The following is a 16,356-nucleotide window of genomic DNA, read 5'->3' on the forward strand; positions in this document are numbered from 1 at the left end:
TCTCCCAGTCCCTGCCGCTGAAAAACATCAAATCAAATCGAAAAACATCCCCACAGCATGATACAGCCACAACCATGCTTCACCGTAGGGATGGTGCTAGGTTTCCTCCAGATGTGACGCTTGGCATTCAGGCCAAAGAGTTCAATCTTGGTTTCATCAGACCAGAGAATCTTGTTTCTCATGGTCTGAGTGTCTTTTAGGTGCCTTTAGGCAAACTCCAAGCAGGCTCTCATTTGCTTTTTAATGAGGAGTGGCTTCCGTCTGGCCACTCTACCATAAAGGCCTGATTGGTGGAGCGCTGCCGAGATGGTTGTCCTTCTGGAAGGTTCTCCCATCTCCACAGAGGAACTCTGGAGTTCTGTCAGAGTGACCATCGGATTCTTGGTCACCTCCCGAATCAAGGCTCTTCTCCCCCGGTTGCTCACTTCTTCCATCTAAGAATGATGGAGGCCACTGTGTTCTTGGGGACCTTCAATGGTGCAGAATTTTCTTGGTACCGTCCCCAGATCTGTGCATCGACACTCCTGTCTTGGAGGTCTAAATACAATTCCTTGGACCTCATGGCTTGGTTTTTGCTCTGACATGCACTGTCAACTGTGGGACCTTATATACAGTACCAGTCAAAAGTTTGGACACACTTCCTTATTCAAGGGTTTTTATTTATTTGTACTATTTTCTACATTTTAGAATAATAGTGAAGACATCAAAACTATGAAAAAACACATATGGAATCATGTAGTAACCAAAAAAGTGTTAAACAAATCAAAATATATTTTAGATTTTAGATTCTTCAAAGTAGCCACCCCTTGCCTTGATGACAGCTTTGCACACTATTGGCATTCTCTCAACCAGCTTCACCTGGAATGCTTTTCCAACAGTCTTGAAGGAGTTCCCACATATGCTGAGCACTTGTTGGCTGCTTTTCTTTCACTCTGCTGTCCAACTCATCCCAAACCATCTCAATTGGGTTGAGGTCAGGTTGATTGTGGAGGCCAGGTCATCTGATGCAGCACTCCATCACTCTCATTCTTGGTCAAATAGCCCATACACAGCCTGGAGGTGTGTTGGGTCATTGTCCTGTTGAAAAACAAATGATAGTCCCACTACGCGCTAACCAGATGGGATAGCGTATCGCTGCAGAATGCTTTGGTAGCCATGATGGTTAAGTGTGCCATGAATTCTAAATAAATCACAGACAGTGTCACCAGCAAAGCACCCCCACACCATAACACCTCCTCCTCCATGCTTCATGGTGGGAACCACACATGCGGAGGTCATCCGTTCACCTACTTTGCATCTCACCAAGACATGGTGGTTGGAACCAAAAATCTCGAATTTGGACTCATCAGACCAAAGGACAGATTTCCACCGGTCTAATGTCCATTGCTCGTGTTTATTGGCCTAAACAAGTCTGTTCTTCTTATTGGTGTCCTTTAGTGGTGGTTTCTTTGCAGCAATTCGACCATGAAGGCCTGATTCACACAGTCTCCTCTGAACAGTGTATGTTGAGATGTGTCTGTTACTTGAACTCTGTGAAGCATTTATTTGTGCTGAAATTTCTAAGGCTGGTAACTCTAATGAACTTATCCTCTGCAGCGGAGGTAACTCTGGGTCTTCCTTTCCTGTCGCGGTCCTCATAAGAGCCAGTTTCATCATAGTGCTTGATGGTTTTTGTGACTGCACTTGATGAAACTTTTAAAGTTCTTGAAATTTTCCAAATTGACTGATCTTCATGTTCTAAAGTAATGATGGACTGTCGTTTCTCTTTGCTAATTTGAGCTGTTCTTGCAAAAGTATGGACTTGGTATTTTACCAAATAGGGCTATCTTCTGTATACCACCCCTACCTTGTCACAACACAACTGATTGTCTCAAATACTTTAAGAAGAAAATAACTTACATAAATTAACTTTTAATAAGGCACACCTGTTAATTGAAATCTATTTCAGGTGACTACCTCATGAAGCTGGTTGAGAGAATTCCAAGAGTGTGCAAAGCTGTCATCAAGGCAAAGGGTGGCTACTTTGAAGAATCTTAAATATAAAATATATTTTGATTTGTTGAACACTTTTTTGGTTATTTCATAGTTTTGATGTCTTCACTATTATTCTATAATGTAGATAATAGTTAAAATAAAGAAAAACCCTTGAATGAATAGGTGTGTCCAAACTTTTGACTGGTACTGTAGACCAGGGGTTCTTAAACATTTTCAGCATGGGACCCAAATGAGAAATTCTGTGTTTTCCTGGCACTCAAGCGTAGGAAAATATACAACTATATGTAATTATCGGTACATTTCATTGCCCTTATGCCAAAAAAAATTGCAATACAGACAAAAACAAATAACAATGAAATACCCATAGATCATTTCATGTTTATTTTTCCCCATTAAAAACACTCTTACATACCTGTCTAGGTTGGAACTATTGCAGTTAAAAAACAATAAATAATTTAATTCTGAACTGGAATAAACAGATTGATCACATCACACAGATGTATAACAGAACACACACACACACACACACACACACACACACACAGGCTTTTTGATCGCGTAAACCTAAGTAACAGCACAGATAAAAACATTCAGGCCTACTGTACATCTTATGTCTAGGTTGGAACTGTTGCAGTTAAAAAAACAATAAATAATTTAATTCTGAACTGGAATAAACAGATTGATCACATCACACAGATGTATAACAGAACACACACTCAACAATCATTTCTACAGTAAAATGTACAGTAAGCCTGAATTTTTCATCTTCATCTGTACTGTTTCTTAGGGTTGCGCTATCAGTAGCTAGTTAGCTTGCTTTGGCTAACGTTAGCTATTAGCTGTGTAACGTTACAAGGCCAGGGGATTGTTTGAAAGATAAACTCACATCTACTACTATGAGAGATAGTACTCCCTTATTTCCGCTTATCACTTGTTATAAAATGGCAACAATGCCTTGTTAGTTGACTTACTTTTCCACTTTCGAAGCATTGTTTCCTGAAGCATTCTGCCCTGTTCTGAAAGAACTTCCTGGGTTTACTGTCATGTTGTACCTGGATGTTTGGTCAGGACCTGTCATTCTATTAATTTGTTCGTTTTGAGAGACTCATTACTAAGCACTTCCCCACACAAAACACATTGTGGGCGCTCCTCGTTATTTCTCAAAGTTTGTATGAAAGAGACACAAAGTCATCACTGTATATGTGTTTCAGGATGATTGAGCTCAGTCAGAACTTGTGGCTAGCAAGAGTCAATTTCATGACAGCGTTGAGTGATGGCGAGTGGGAATAACAAGTCAGTGGCTTGAACCAGAGCGCTGCAACGTGTGGGTTGCGGAATGATCTTCAAGAAAACTGCAGAAAAAAGATCCGGTAAACCGCGAAGCACATGGGCATCTCCCTCTACCTCTCCCACTTGCGCAGCTGCCAAACTGAGCAGAGACCGCTGCTAAGCAGAGAGCACACTGAACCGAGAGGGCAGTTGCACTTGGCCAAATCAATTCCAGTAATTAATGAAATAATTATACATTTACGTCGCGACCCATCATTAACAGGTCTGCGAGCCACTTTGGGTCGCGACCCATACTTTAAGAAACACTGCTGTAGACAAGTGTGTGCCTTTCCAAATCATGTCGAATCAGAATTTACCAAACATGGGTCTGAATACTTATGTAAATAAGTTATTTCTGTTTTTATTTGTAATAAATTAGAAAACATTTCTAAAAACCTGTTTATCATTATGGGATATTGTGTGTAGATCTATGAGGATTTTTTTCATTTAATCCATTTTAGAATAAGGCTGTAATGTAACAGAATTTGGAAAAAGGGAAGGGGGTCTATATACTTTTGATGCACTATATGTAATTTTGTAAATTGGGTGAACTATCCCTTTAAAGCCTGGAAGTAATGCAATAGCCCTGCATGCTTCTACTTTCACTGTTATTCAAATATGTTACAAGCTTTTTAATGTCCACAGTTACTGTAGATTTTGGTTCAATGTAGCATGAGGGTGTTGTAATGCATGTCATTTTACTGTTGTGATGTTGTGCGATAGCCTGCCTGACGTGACTGCCTATCTGTTGTATTTTTGTTTGTTTTGTCATTGTTTTGTTGTTGACAGTGAGCTGGGTTTTGAGAAGTCAGTCTACCTGCCATGCACCTTGGGGCCTAGCTGACCTCGCTGGCCGTTCTTACCCTACGCACATGGCCGCCTACCTACAGCCGTGCACTCTCACAAAATGGCCGCCACAGCCATCAACCATAACCTCACTCAAGTGAACCCTGTTGCATGCTCTCACACCATGCAAACTCCAACAAAATGCTGATGTCATGCGCTCTCTAACCCCTCACAAAATGGCTGACATTGTGCCCCTACTGCCAGAGGCACAGAGGATGGCCTGTAACTGTAGTTGTTTGTCCTCCCCCGTCCATCCAGGAGAGAAGGTTTGCCCCTCCAGTGCCAAAGAAGCCCCACAAGGGCCACCCTCCCTTGGCCAGGGACCGTTCTCTGGAGAGCTCCGAGAGACAGCGGCTGGAGGCTCGCAAACGCCTGCTGGCCGCCAAGCGGGCCCTCTCGGTCCGACAGAGCTCGGTCACCGAGAGAGCAGCAGACAGTATCGAGATCTACATCCCAGAGGCCCAGACCAGATTATGAGATACACACACAGACATAGATACACACACACACACAGCCAGAGACACACACACAAACCAACACACCTACAAAGGCGCACACACAAACACACACACACACACCGAGTGACACTGTCAAGACACTCATCTGCACTGAATGGCGAGGGTAGGGTGCTTGTAATATAATCACATTTATCGACTTCCACAAAAACGGTCACAGCAGCCGGTGGAGTGAGAATATTGTATATTTATTAACTTTTCCTCTTCTCTCCATTTGAACCTCTCCTTGAACTTTCAGATTTTCATGTAGCTCCCCCCACTCCTTACTCCCAAAGATGTTTCTTCTTGTGATGGCAACTCTTCTTACCGATGTTCCACCAACCAAAAGGCCTGTTGTCACCCAAACAGGTATACCAGTACCACAGTAATGATGCATAATGTATAATATTTCTGATTCATTGGAACAGAAGGGAGGTTAGGGAGGGAGGGGTAGTGTACTAGTGGGTATAGACCGAGCGCTGTCAAGGCACACTAGCTAATCCTGTTGGGTGTCAGACAGCCTGAGACAGTTGCTTGTGTCCCACATGACACCCTATTCCTTAAATAGTCCACTACTTTTGTGCGTTACCTGGTCAAAAGTAGTGCACCACATAGAAAACAGGGTGCCATTTGGAATTCAGGCCAGCCTCTCTCCTCTGGTGACCCTGGGGGAGGCTGTTATTGTGACTCACAACACAATGACAGCAGACAATAGAGAAACCCAGTCTCTACTCCCCTGTTGAATGCTACTGTCACAGCATTTCTAACACACACATGCACACGCACCCACACACACACCTGTTCTCGAGAGAGGTAATTGACCTAAACCTGTTTGAGTAGTTAGGAGAGAACACCTGAGACATATCTAAGGCCTTCTGGAGACACAGTACAAGGCATCAAGACATCTATGTAGCAGCGACCATTGCAACTGTCAGTTTTAAATTGATTTAGGAGTCAATTCGATGTGACTTGACTTAGTCATGCATTGATGTCAATGGGAGACTGAGTACAAATCTAAGTATAACTTAGGATTCGCCTCTTATTATTGAAATCCAGGCAACAGCAGATCTATATCTCTTGGCATTGAAATCACACACAAAAAAAAAAAACATTTTTGTCAAAGAAACAATGATTGGTTTTGATGCAATGATTTTAATCCAACACCTATGAACACCTAGATGTTCTATTGGCGCCACCTACTTTTATCACTCATTGTTTTGTTATTGTATTTAAAACCGCAAAGCCGAGAAACTTTGTGCAGTAGCTGAATCAACACAGTCGGAAGGTGTTCAATGTAGACAATAATATCAATGTGCAAAAATGACTTTCAATTGTAAAATCAAAACCTTTTATAAAATGGGATTTGGGTAAAAGGAGTAGCGTAGTGATTGATAGTATTTACCAATAATCAATACAGGTCTTTGTAGAGTAACCCCCCAAAAAAACTCAAAACAAGAAAGCCAGTATGTGTCGGACAATTACACTATTCTTCCTGTTTCTCCAAATGCAGTCTGTCCAGTTGGAGGAACAGTGGCTTGATTCTGCTGCACTCTATGTCTGACCTTTATGGGTTATAGGTCACAGGGTCACGTCAATCTGTCTACCCCCAGATGTGGTAGGATTCTGGGGGCCGACAGCGCCAATCCTGCCTGGCAGTCAGGTATGGAGGTAGGTGGGCTCATGACAAGCTCTCAGAGAGAGGTCAGTGCTGCGAAATCAGTGTCTGCCAGAAAAAAAAAGTGCTGATTTAGTGTGTGTGTGTGTGTGTGTGTGTGTGTGTGTGTGTGTGTGTGTGTGTGTGTGTGTGTGTGTGTGTGTGTGTGTGTGTGTGTGTGTGTGTGTGTGTGTGCGTTTGCAGGTGTATGTGTGTATGGGAGGATATGTGTGTTAAAGTGTTTCTGAAGTGCTTCCTATTCTTCAAGGTCCAAACGGGCCTTTCTTTTCACTATGTACAGTATGTGTCCCAAGCGGCACCCCGTTGCCTATAAAATTCACTACTGTTGACCAGGGCTCATAGGGCTCTGGTCAAAAGTAATGCACTATGTAGGGAATAGGGTACCATTTGGGACGCAAGCCTGTGACTAACGTAGCAGAAGCAACATACTGTTAGTACTCTCCTAAACAGGCCCTGCCTATCATTTTCAACGGAGCGATATATGCCTGTACAAAGACATTAACTGAAGAACATATTGCTACATTGTACGCATGCTGCCACGAGCTAATTGATATGTTGTCATCTCCTTCTTGTAGTTTTTTTACTTATTTTATTCTGTTTATCATATTGTGCTGAGAATATCATTTGTCCCTAAGGAGAAAAAAAAATTGCCTAATACTGATGTTCCTTTACTTTAAGGCACCCTTTATGAAGGATACCTTAATGCAGTGTTTCCGTCGTTGTACATGACAAGGTATTTTGTTATTCTATCAAAAAAGGGACAGTGGGAGTTATTTTCTTCTTACATCTATGTACTGTCTCAGCATCCAAGCTGACCTGCAACCATTTGAAAGTAATAGGAAAATAATATAGTGTTTTAAGTTGAATGGTGTTTTATATCCACTATTTATGTATTCATCCTCAGAAAAAGATTATTACTGTTTATTATTAATATTATTATTATGCACTGATAAGGCCCTTATGCTGTGTTTATTGATTATTATGATTCTCTTTTTTGCTCTATGAAATGAAAGACACCTTTTATTCTGTTTCAGTAATCAGCCTTAATTTATAATGTGATAGTCGAGCACAAATCAGCCTCAGGGGAAGAAAAATACATTGTGTGTGTGTATGTATGTGTGTGTGGGGGGGGAGTGTGTGTGTGGAACCCATGAAAAGGCTTTGTCTCATACGGTAAATATACCCAGTCAACAGGGGGTGCGTCCCAAATGGCACCCTATTCCCTACATAGTGCACTACTTTGTATGGAATAGGGTGCCATTGGGGATGCCTGCCTGAACATTACAGGTCTGTGGTTTAACGGTTTAGATCAACTTCTCGTGATTGATTCCTTCGTCAAAAGACAGTTGCTACGTCTTCTCTGCAACTCCAATCAGTTTGCATTTTCTTCATATGAAGTCAGCTACTCGTATGGGTGAGACAATCTTGAACACATGGTCTTGGTTATAAACGTTTAAGGTGTGTGGGTGTTATTAAGCTATATTGAAACTGGTTTGACATAGTTAGCGTTTTGTGAAATTGGGTAACTGTTACTAACAAGGACAAAATTCCTGCGATCCACATCTATGAGAAACATGTTCATGACTGAAGTTCAGAGAAAAGTCCAATTTGATTGTGATGGAGCGCATGTGATGAAGTAACTCTGCTGTATGATATTTTTTATTTTTAGTAACAATGTATTTTAGAGAGAATATTCAAAAGGTAACAAGAGTATGTACCTTTTTGCCCATTAGGTTTTAAGGTAATTTAATATAAATCGTGATGCTCTTTATATTTTTATTTCACCTTTTTATTATAATCAATTCAAATGTCAGTCAAATGATGACGTTATTTACGGTTATTATAGTAACATATCAAAACCCTGACATTGCAGGGTGATTACAGGAGGTGGTAAAGAATGTTGGATTGTGGGAAATGCCAAACTCAAGACTTTAACCAATCCTGGAGGATGCTTGTGATGTAGTCCATGTATAGGCATAAAACCATTCAAATTAACATTTGTAAATAAATGAATGTTTCCCTATGTAAATGTAAAAACAATCCAAAAACATATTAGGCAGATATACATTTTGTAATTAATGTTATTACACTGTTGATGTTATGGCATGTGTACGGAACTAGATCAGCATTAAAAACCTTGCCATCATCATACGCTAACCTAGTTGTGTTTATTGAAATGCACGCCGCACATGTTTTCACTTATAACATAATAAGACAGATTTAAATAGTTAGACTGTCATTCTCCTCATGCAGAGGTGGGCCCTATAAGTACGTATTTGTACGGCCTTGGTTTTGCCCCGTCACTCCTACACCACATGGAGACTTAGTCCCGAATGGCACCCTATTCCCTTCATAGTGCACTACTTTTGATGAGGGCCGATTTAGGGAATAGGGTGTCATTTGGGACGCAAAGAGTGTATGGTGATTTTGTTACTCACACATCAATCACATTCAACAGGCTGACCGATGTTTCCAGAGCCCAGAGAGGAGCCAGGGATTTCACCCTCCTCAGCCCTGCGTTTCTCTATCAGGGTGTTTACTAGCACACCATAGCAAAACTTTCGCAAAGGAAACCTGAAAATCTGTATTCTGATTGGACAAGTTCAGCAAGTACCTGTCCTTTTCAAAAAGTTTTCTCCCTACTGAATATGGCCCAGGTCTCCCCCTCCACAGCAACACTATCTAGCCTCTGTGATGACCCTGATTAGTGACGTGCTCCGTGGTTGGTTATCGGACCACCGCCGTCGGTATGTCACTGCTGAGCTGGGATGCAGTGGTAAAGGTGAAATAAAGGTCAAATTCTATACAATACACATGCCTTAGGTCAGCAATGATATACAATCAGTTAAATACTCCGTTTTCCTATTGTAGTAAAGAAATGGTGGGTTAATACTAGACCAGGCCAGTAGAGCAACAAAGCTGTGCATGCGAGAGGGATTGTCAGAGTAGCGAACCAATCTTAGCAAGGTCAATTGAGTCCGTGCCTATAGGATTGTACTGGTGACACAACTGAACTTGTCCAATAAGAAACCTTTATTCATTTTCCGTTGCAAATTGTTTTGCTATGGTATGCACTAATGAATAAGACCCTGGCTGCTTTTAAGTGTATGGTGGCACATCCACACATAAAACCCTAACTGGCAGAAAACCATTGACGTCTGCTGTTTGCCCGCGCTAATTCATCCAGGACAATGCTAACGGCCTGGAGCTCTGGTGAACCTAGCACACAAACATAGGAATGACTCAGGATAGAATGACTCATGAGAGAGAGACAGCCTGTAGAAAAGTGGGGACACAGAGCTATTTCTGTCATCTACCTTTTTTTCCCCCCATGTAGTGACATTGTATGTTTCATGGAGATCATATCACTACTGTACATCGCTGTGCTACTGCCGTAACGTGATTCTAGCGCAATCGCCGAAGGGATTATTGATCCTTAGATGTAGGTAACAAGTGGGGAGAGTAACAGTCAAACGGCAAGCTATGTAAAAAACAAAACTTTATTTAAATCCCATATGTGACCCCTATTTGCCACAAACATTGCACAGTATGAAAAGAAATCACATCATTGGGCATCATGTCACATTAGCTATACACAAACATGGTCCTTTTTTTGTACATAAAACGCTTTTTGGTGATTTAGAAAATGCTCTGTTTCCGCTGCTGGTGACGAAAAAAAAAAAAAAAAAAAAAATCTTAGTGTTATTCTTACAATTGAAATTCACTGGCCGTCGCTACACGTATGTGTCCCAAATTGTACCCTATTCCCGATATAGTGCACTAACTTTGTGCACTATATTGGGAATAGGGTACCGTTTGGGACAGCCACGAAGTGAGGAGGAGAGGAAGGCTCAGACTAGGAACCTGCTACATTGTTCATCTGAATGATCTCTCGGTATAGGAAAACGCTTTATCAAAAACAAAAAAAGAGAGGTTTACTTTCTTTTAAAATATCAAATGAAAGATACGAAAACTAGAACCTTATGTAAAAACACGGAACACTTACTACAGTAGTGATAAAGTTAATCAATCATCGATGCCAAGAACAAAGTATGTTTTAAGACACCGAGATGAGATGGGGACCCTAACTCGGCCCTATTGTGCGACAGTCCGAGTGGGAGCCATCGCAAACTTATCTCTGAAATGTAAAACACATCTGGAAACTACATATCCCATGGGGGATAGCTCTGTGAAACTACATATCCCATCACGGGGGATTGGGTCTGTGTGGAGGAGAAGAGAACCACCCTCTTGTCTCATCCGCAGAACACTTGTACGCCCTCATGCCTTGCTCTACTAAAATCCATAGGAAAAAGTTAAGACAGCCAGCGTTTTTTTTTGTCTGTCAATATTTTTTTGGTCCCGTCTGCAAAAGACACACAGATACTTACATACACGCATATATGACAAAGTAAAAAATAACTAACAGCCAAGGCACCTTGATACAGTTTTGTACAAAAACAATCCTCATTTATGATTTTGTATACCAAAAATAGAAATAATCAGGCTTTTTGTGTTTGTTACGCAGCCACTAAACTCATGCTAGGAGTTCTGTTACGGACAACATCTTTCCCTCCGCTTTCTCTTTAAGACACCAGTTGTTTAGCCTGCAGCTCCATCTCTGCCGCCCGCTTGAGGGCCACATCCACTAGGAGCTGGAAGCCGCTGAAGTCCTGGGTGAGGTCTGGAGGGGTGGGGGGAGGGGTATTGAAGAGCCCACTCTGGGGGCTCAGGTTACCCTCCATGGTGGTGGTCACTGCCGGGGCTCCCAGCCCTTCCTCCTGGCATCTGAAGAGCACCAGAGCCTCTGTGGTGGAATGCAGCAGCTCTGCAGCCCTACTGTGGTCTGTTTTACTGCTGGAGAGGAAGTAGGAGAGGGAGGAGGGAGGGCTGGAGCCCTGTTTCTGCATCACAGTGGAGTTGACAGTGGTGTGACAGATGACTGAGGGCCGGGGGGGCACTGTAGTGGCGGGCCCCGGGGAGGAGGAAGGGGACATCTTAGGGGATGATATGGCCTTCTGCAGGACGCTGGGGCTAGGGAGGCCTGCCTCGAAGCTTGAGGGGTGCAGTGCCCGCTGATCGTAGCTGTCCTCGGGGCCCGTGGCGGCTGTGGCGTGCTTGGGTGACTGGGAGCTGGATTCAGAGAAGCTCCCGTCACCTCCCTTGCTGCCTTTCCGAGAGATGGTGAACTGGTTGGGGTCTTTACCGTCTTTCCGCAGCATCTCCGGGAGGAGCCGACGGCGTGCGTTGATGAACCAGTTGCAAACCTGAAGGAGGATAGCAATTTGTTTAAGTATACAGTATAGTTTCACAAACAAGTTGTCTCAGTATACTTTTTAAAAAAGAATGGGAAACAGAAGACGACGTGAAGAAAGGAATGACACTTTTCATATTTCACATGTTGACATAAAAACAGGTTACATCATGTTAACATATTTGCATGACATAGACAGCTGTTTTTCTGTAGTACCCAAAACATCCATCTTATCTGAAACATCTACAAGCATACGTGGTAGGGGTTGTACAACTTCTTCTTGATTGTATATATTCTGACAATATTTTAAAGCTCTTGTTATTTTTTATTATTTAACTAGGCAAGTCAGTTAAGAACAAGTTCTTATTTACAACCGGCCAAACTATAACCCGGACGACGCTGGGCCAATCACAGCCGGTTGTGATACAGCCTGGAATCGAACCAGGGTCTGTAGTGACGCCTCTACCACTGAGATCCATTGCCTTAGACCGCTGCGCCACTCGGGAGCCAGTCTTGGTTATTTTTGTTATCTAAAGAAAATGTATGTCCATAAAATACAGAGTGCTTATTCATTTAGAATACATCATTTTACATAAGTCTGAAAATATAACAAATGATTGGTGATACTTCTGGCTTTTCTCATTAAGAAACTCAAACTAGGCCTTCTGAAAGCCATCATGGTGAGTAACACTAGTTTGGTCTAAGGTGTTGTCGCCCTTCCCAATCCTATTGTCATGTGGATAAAGAGACAGTCCTCTCTCTCCTTCTCTCTGTCCCAGCCTATTGTCGGCCACGGATGGCTCACCGAAGCCTAGAGCTCTTAGTATTTAAATGACTCTGTATTGTTCACAGACAGCTGGGCTGGAAGAGGGCTGGAGGGAGGGAAATTCCTGTGTGAGCGTTGCAGCTAAGCCCACACCAACCACAAAGCAGTGTGAGTGAGTTTCAGAGTAGTCGGTTCCTCCTAGTCACCATGTGTGCATCCCAAATGGAACCCTATTCCCTATAAAGTGCCGTTTTGACCAGAGCCCTGTGAGAAAAAAAACAAACATGTGGGGCCCTTATCAAAAGTAATGCACTACATAGGGAATAGGGTGCCATTTGGGATCCAAGCTCATGCCATTTCACTTCAGACGTGTCTCAGAGAGAATATTGCAGTCAAGCTTTCTTGAAAGGCCCTGCCCCGCCGAAAGACACACATAAATATACCGTTGTTTTGGAGAGGTGTGGGGGGCTGACACACTGGGCACCTGGGGAGCTGCTGTTCGGCAGAGTTAAGTGCCTTGCTCAAGGGCACGATGGCAGGCAACGTCATCTAGGATTTGATACCAGCAACCCTCCTTGTTGCCAGCTCACTTCCCGCCAGTGTGGTCAATCGGACCCGGATTCTGGCTCTCTTCTCTAACTGCTAGGCTACCTGCCGCCCCTATTGTCCATGTGTCACTCTCTCTTTGTTTACGTATTAGTGCATTACGTGTCATAAAACCAAGACAGGACGTTGCAACACAAGGTCATTGTATATTGTATTTCCAGCCTAGTAGGGCTGCATGCTGCAGCCCTACTAGTCATCAGGTAGTAAACCTATGAACACCGTCTGAATACTTCAGAAATGTATCTAATTTCATTGAGAAAAGCATAGCTCTAAGTGACAAGATGGGTGAAAGCACGGTTACATTCACCAATCCAACCTATTTCAATCTGTGATCACTTCAAGGAAGGTAGGACAGAAAGATGCATTTTGATTGACGCGGCTCGTTAGTTAGCCTACCTGTAGTGTGGAGAGCTGCGTTTGCTTTGAGAGCAGGGCTTTCTCCTGTTCAGAGGGGTAAGCATTGTAGCGATGCTCGTAGAGCCAGTCCCTGAGGATCTGCACCGACTCCTTGGGTAGATTCCCGCGCCTCTTCCTCTTCCCACTGCTACCTCCCGTGCTGGATGACAGGTCCAGGGGGGCATCCATGCTGTCCTCGTCGTCCGTCTCACTACCAGATAACGTCATCATGCCTGTGTGTGGCCAAGAGAAGAATGTATGTGTGAGAGAACGTCAATCAGAATTCCACCTTATGCCAACCAAACACTGGTCTGTCTATAGGCCGGTGTCTGCTCTGTCTGTAGGCCGGTGTCTGCTCTGTCTGTCACCCTCCTTACACCAGCCCTGTTCCAAACACTAGCATATAGCGAAGGCAGCTGATGTGTCTGAAGCAAGCTGTCAAGTTCAGCCATGTGATTCATGGAACAGAGGGGGAGGGAGGGGTGAGATGCCACAAAGGCAGACTGCTCAGACGCTGTGTCAGTTATAAAACCTGCCTTGACAAATACTGTTGGCCTACTGTACTGAGCATGAACATCTCTTCATGTTTCAAAACTGGCAGTGCAGGACTCAAGACAACTGAAATAATTATTCTGGGGGATTTCCAATGGTATAAGAACATCTGTAGTCCATTTGTATTGCATTCATGTGAACCTCTTTTGTGTTTTTTTAAACAGGTTGTATTTTGACACAACCTTTATGTCGGGACGACATATTTCTTATTTGGCAATAAAACAATTTAAAATCAAACTTTCTTTGGCAACTTTTTTTTTTCTTCTATCAATTGTACTACATTTAGCAGTTACATTTCAAAAACTAAAACATCTGTAATGTCTTGAATTGGAGCATGAAAACATGTCAACATAATAAAGGATATCAGTCATCTGTCCTTTGCAAAGTGGTGGGAAATGGATAAGAAACGACTGAAGTTAGAATGAGGTAATTACGTAGGCCCTGGGTGAGGGAAGGGGGAGGGGGACCTGTTGCACATCAGCGTCTCGAGACTAAACAAAAGAATTTTGGTCGTCGAACCATTATTTCACTATAACGTCAACGTTTTTGAAAGCGTAAGCACTCATTTCTCACTTAAGTCAAGTCCACTACTCGCGTTCTTGTGAATCGAGTGTTTTGGAAACTCAACCCAAAGGAATTTCTAAGTTTAAACAACGTGTAGAAGAAGTTCTATTGTGTGATCTTGTAACACGAGGTCGAAGAATGCCAGAGAGCAGCCTCGCAGAATGAAAGTAAACAGCAACTTCACAAAGGAGGTCAGGATTTTGAACGTTGTTGCACCAAAGTTAGGGCTGAAAACTCTAGTTTATCCCGAATATGAAACTTAATAAGATTACATTTCGAAACAATATTACACAGAGAAGGAAACAATGTCGTAGCCAAACTAACAGATGAAACTTCATACTCTAGTATGCGCGTCGTTGGGGCTACAGACTTGATACATTTTAATTCACTAAATGCGTGGTGACGTGAGGGTTTAGAGAAACCCTCTAATTTAGTCAAATCACAATCTAGAATAGATGTACCCAATAGGAATTATCTATTGGAAACTTGTTCATCATGAACTAAGTTCAGAGTCCGCTATAAAATGTAAAGTATCTAACACTATTGTGTAACAAGGCTATTATATACATTTACTAAAATGTCTATATCTAGTCAACCTTTAAAGCTAACAATTTCTTAAATTTGAAACAGATTGAATGAAGTCACACGCAAACCATTCAATTTTGACAGCCCGTCAGCACGTGAAAAAAACTGTTTTGTCTGGAGCGGAAACAATAGGCTGCATGGCTTGCATTGAGAAATGCATTATGCCCCATCTCACTCAATATATATATTTTTATACAGACATGTTATCGAAAATGTAACAATCAGCACACTGATGAAATAAACGACCTACCCTTTTTTGTCTTCATGTCCGTCAAAAATCCCCTTTTCACGTTGGCCACGAGAGGAGCGCAGTAGCCTATTTTTTATTTTTTTTCCTCGAATTCTATTCCTTTAGTGGCAAATCTTTTTCTCGGGATATTCCACACGTATATTCCAAATGGTTTTGTTCATTGATTTATTTTCGTTTGTAGAACCTGTTCGTTAGCTTTTTCATTTGTTTGAGGCGTAGTACTTTAACCAGGAGTAGGCTACCTGAAATCCGCTGCTCGACTTGGCGAAGCCTTTCTCATTCAATGTGTGTTTGATCATGAAACTGGGTGACAGCTATCTTTGACAGCTGCGTGACTCAAAAGCACAAAGATCCTCCCACTTTAGAGGAAAGAGCCAAAATCTCTGACAGCATGGCTTTTGCATTGACATAAAGACAATCTCACGATCAACCGCTTGAATATATTCTATTTTTACGTTACAAATGTAAGAATATAATAGAAATGCGTATGGAAGCGAATGGCATTGCAGATCTTGCGGCAGTTTTAGTGCACAATGTTCGAAACAACAACCATAGCATTAGGTTACTTCTCATTAGTAGGCTATTTCAGACGCGACTTCTCTAATTGGCTTTCCTACCTCCTGTATCAATTTCTGTGTCCATGGTTTCATAAATAGCAGAAGCCATTGGCGTGTTAGTTATATCTTTAGCTAATGCATTATACTACAAATGTTACGGTTGTCAATTTGTCAACAGGGATATTATCCTATGTCAGTCGTAAAGGACTGCAAATGTGAATAAACGCATGCACTGATCTTTTCGAATAGCATTTGAGAGTGATTGCCTAAATAAATAAATGCTATGCTGCATTCCCAGTACAAGCCTATCGTCTTCCGTTCAAAAATATGAGTGACAGACAAAGGGGGTGTTTATTTTCCATGGTGGAACTGTTGTTTCAGCTGCGTCTGCGACTCCCTATAGTCTGTCTACACGGTTTGGATGTTCTGCCTCTGTAGCCTTCTCACTTGGTCTTCAAATAGGATCTGCGCCATTTCATGAAATTTT

The 16,356-nt window shown here is 42.3% G+C and overlaps 2 protein-coding genes across 4 annotated transcripts in view; one reads left to right on the forward strand and one right to left on the reverse strand.

Moving 5' to 3' along the window:
• The window catches only part of LOC106590111 (disks large-associated protein 1), an 86,226-nt gene extending 77,730 nt beyond the window's left edge, over window positions 1–8,496 (forward strand). For 2 of the 3 annotated variants that reach the window (XM_045710510.1, XM_045710509.1), the window contains exon 8: window positions 4,429–8,496. In XM_045710510.1, coding sequence (XP_045566466.1) covers window positions 4,429–4,647 — 219 coding nt within the window. In that variant the 3' untranslated portion in view covers window positions 4,648–8,496. Of the gene's footprint in view, window positions 1–4,113 lie in introns of all 3 variants that reach the window. The other variant, XM_045710511.1, reaches the window with a different exon arrangement.
• Window positions 8,497–9,821: 1,325 nt separating this feature from the next.
• Window positions 9,822–15,628, reverse strand: tgif1 (TGFB-induced factor homeobox 1). Its single transcript, XM_014180693.2, has 3 exons — window positions 15,313–15,628; window positions 13,362–13,594; window positions 9,822–11,606 (listed from the first exon to the last, which is right to left on the reverse strand). The coding sequence occupies exons 1-3, from the start codon at window positions 15,326–15,328 to the stop codon at window positions 10,926–10,928; spliced, it is 930 nt and encodes a 309-aa protein (XP_014036168.1). The 5' UTR covers window positions 15,329–15,628; the 3' UTR covers window positions 9,822–10,925.
• Window positions 15,629–16,356: the final 728 nt, after the last annotated feature.

This window comes from Salmo salar, chromosome ssa29 (genome assembly GCF_905237065.1).
Source record: "Salmo salar chromosome ssa29, Ssal_v3.1, whole genome shotgun sequence".
Lineage (NCBI taxonomy): Eukaryota > Metazoa > Chordata > Actinopteri > Salmoniformes > Salmonidae > Salmo > Salmo salar.

Excerpts from the sequence above, each read along its gene's own strand:
- tgif1 (XM_014180693.2), bottom strand. Across the intron at positions 11,607-13,361 it reads CGCAGCTCTCCACACTACAG|GTTTGCAACTGGTTCATCAA; the intron begins GTAGGCTAACTA and ends ATCCTCCTTCAG.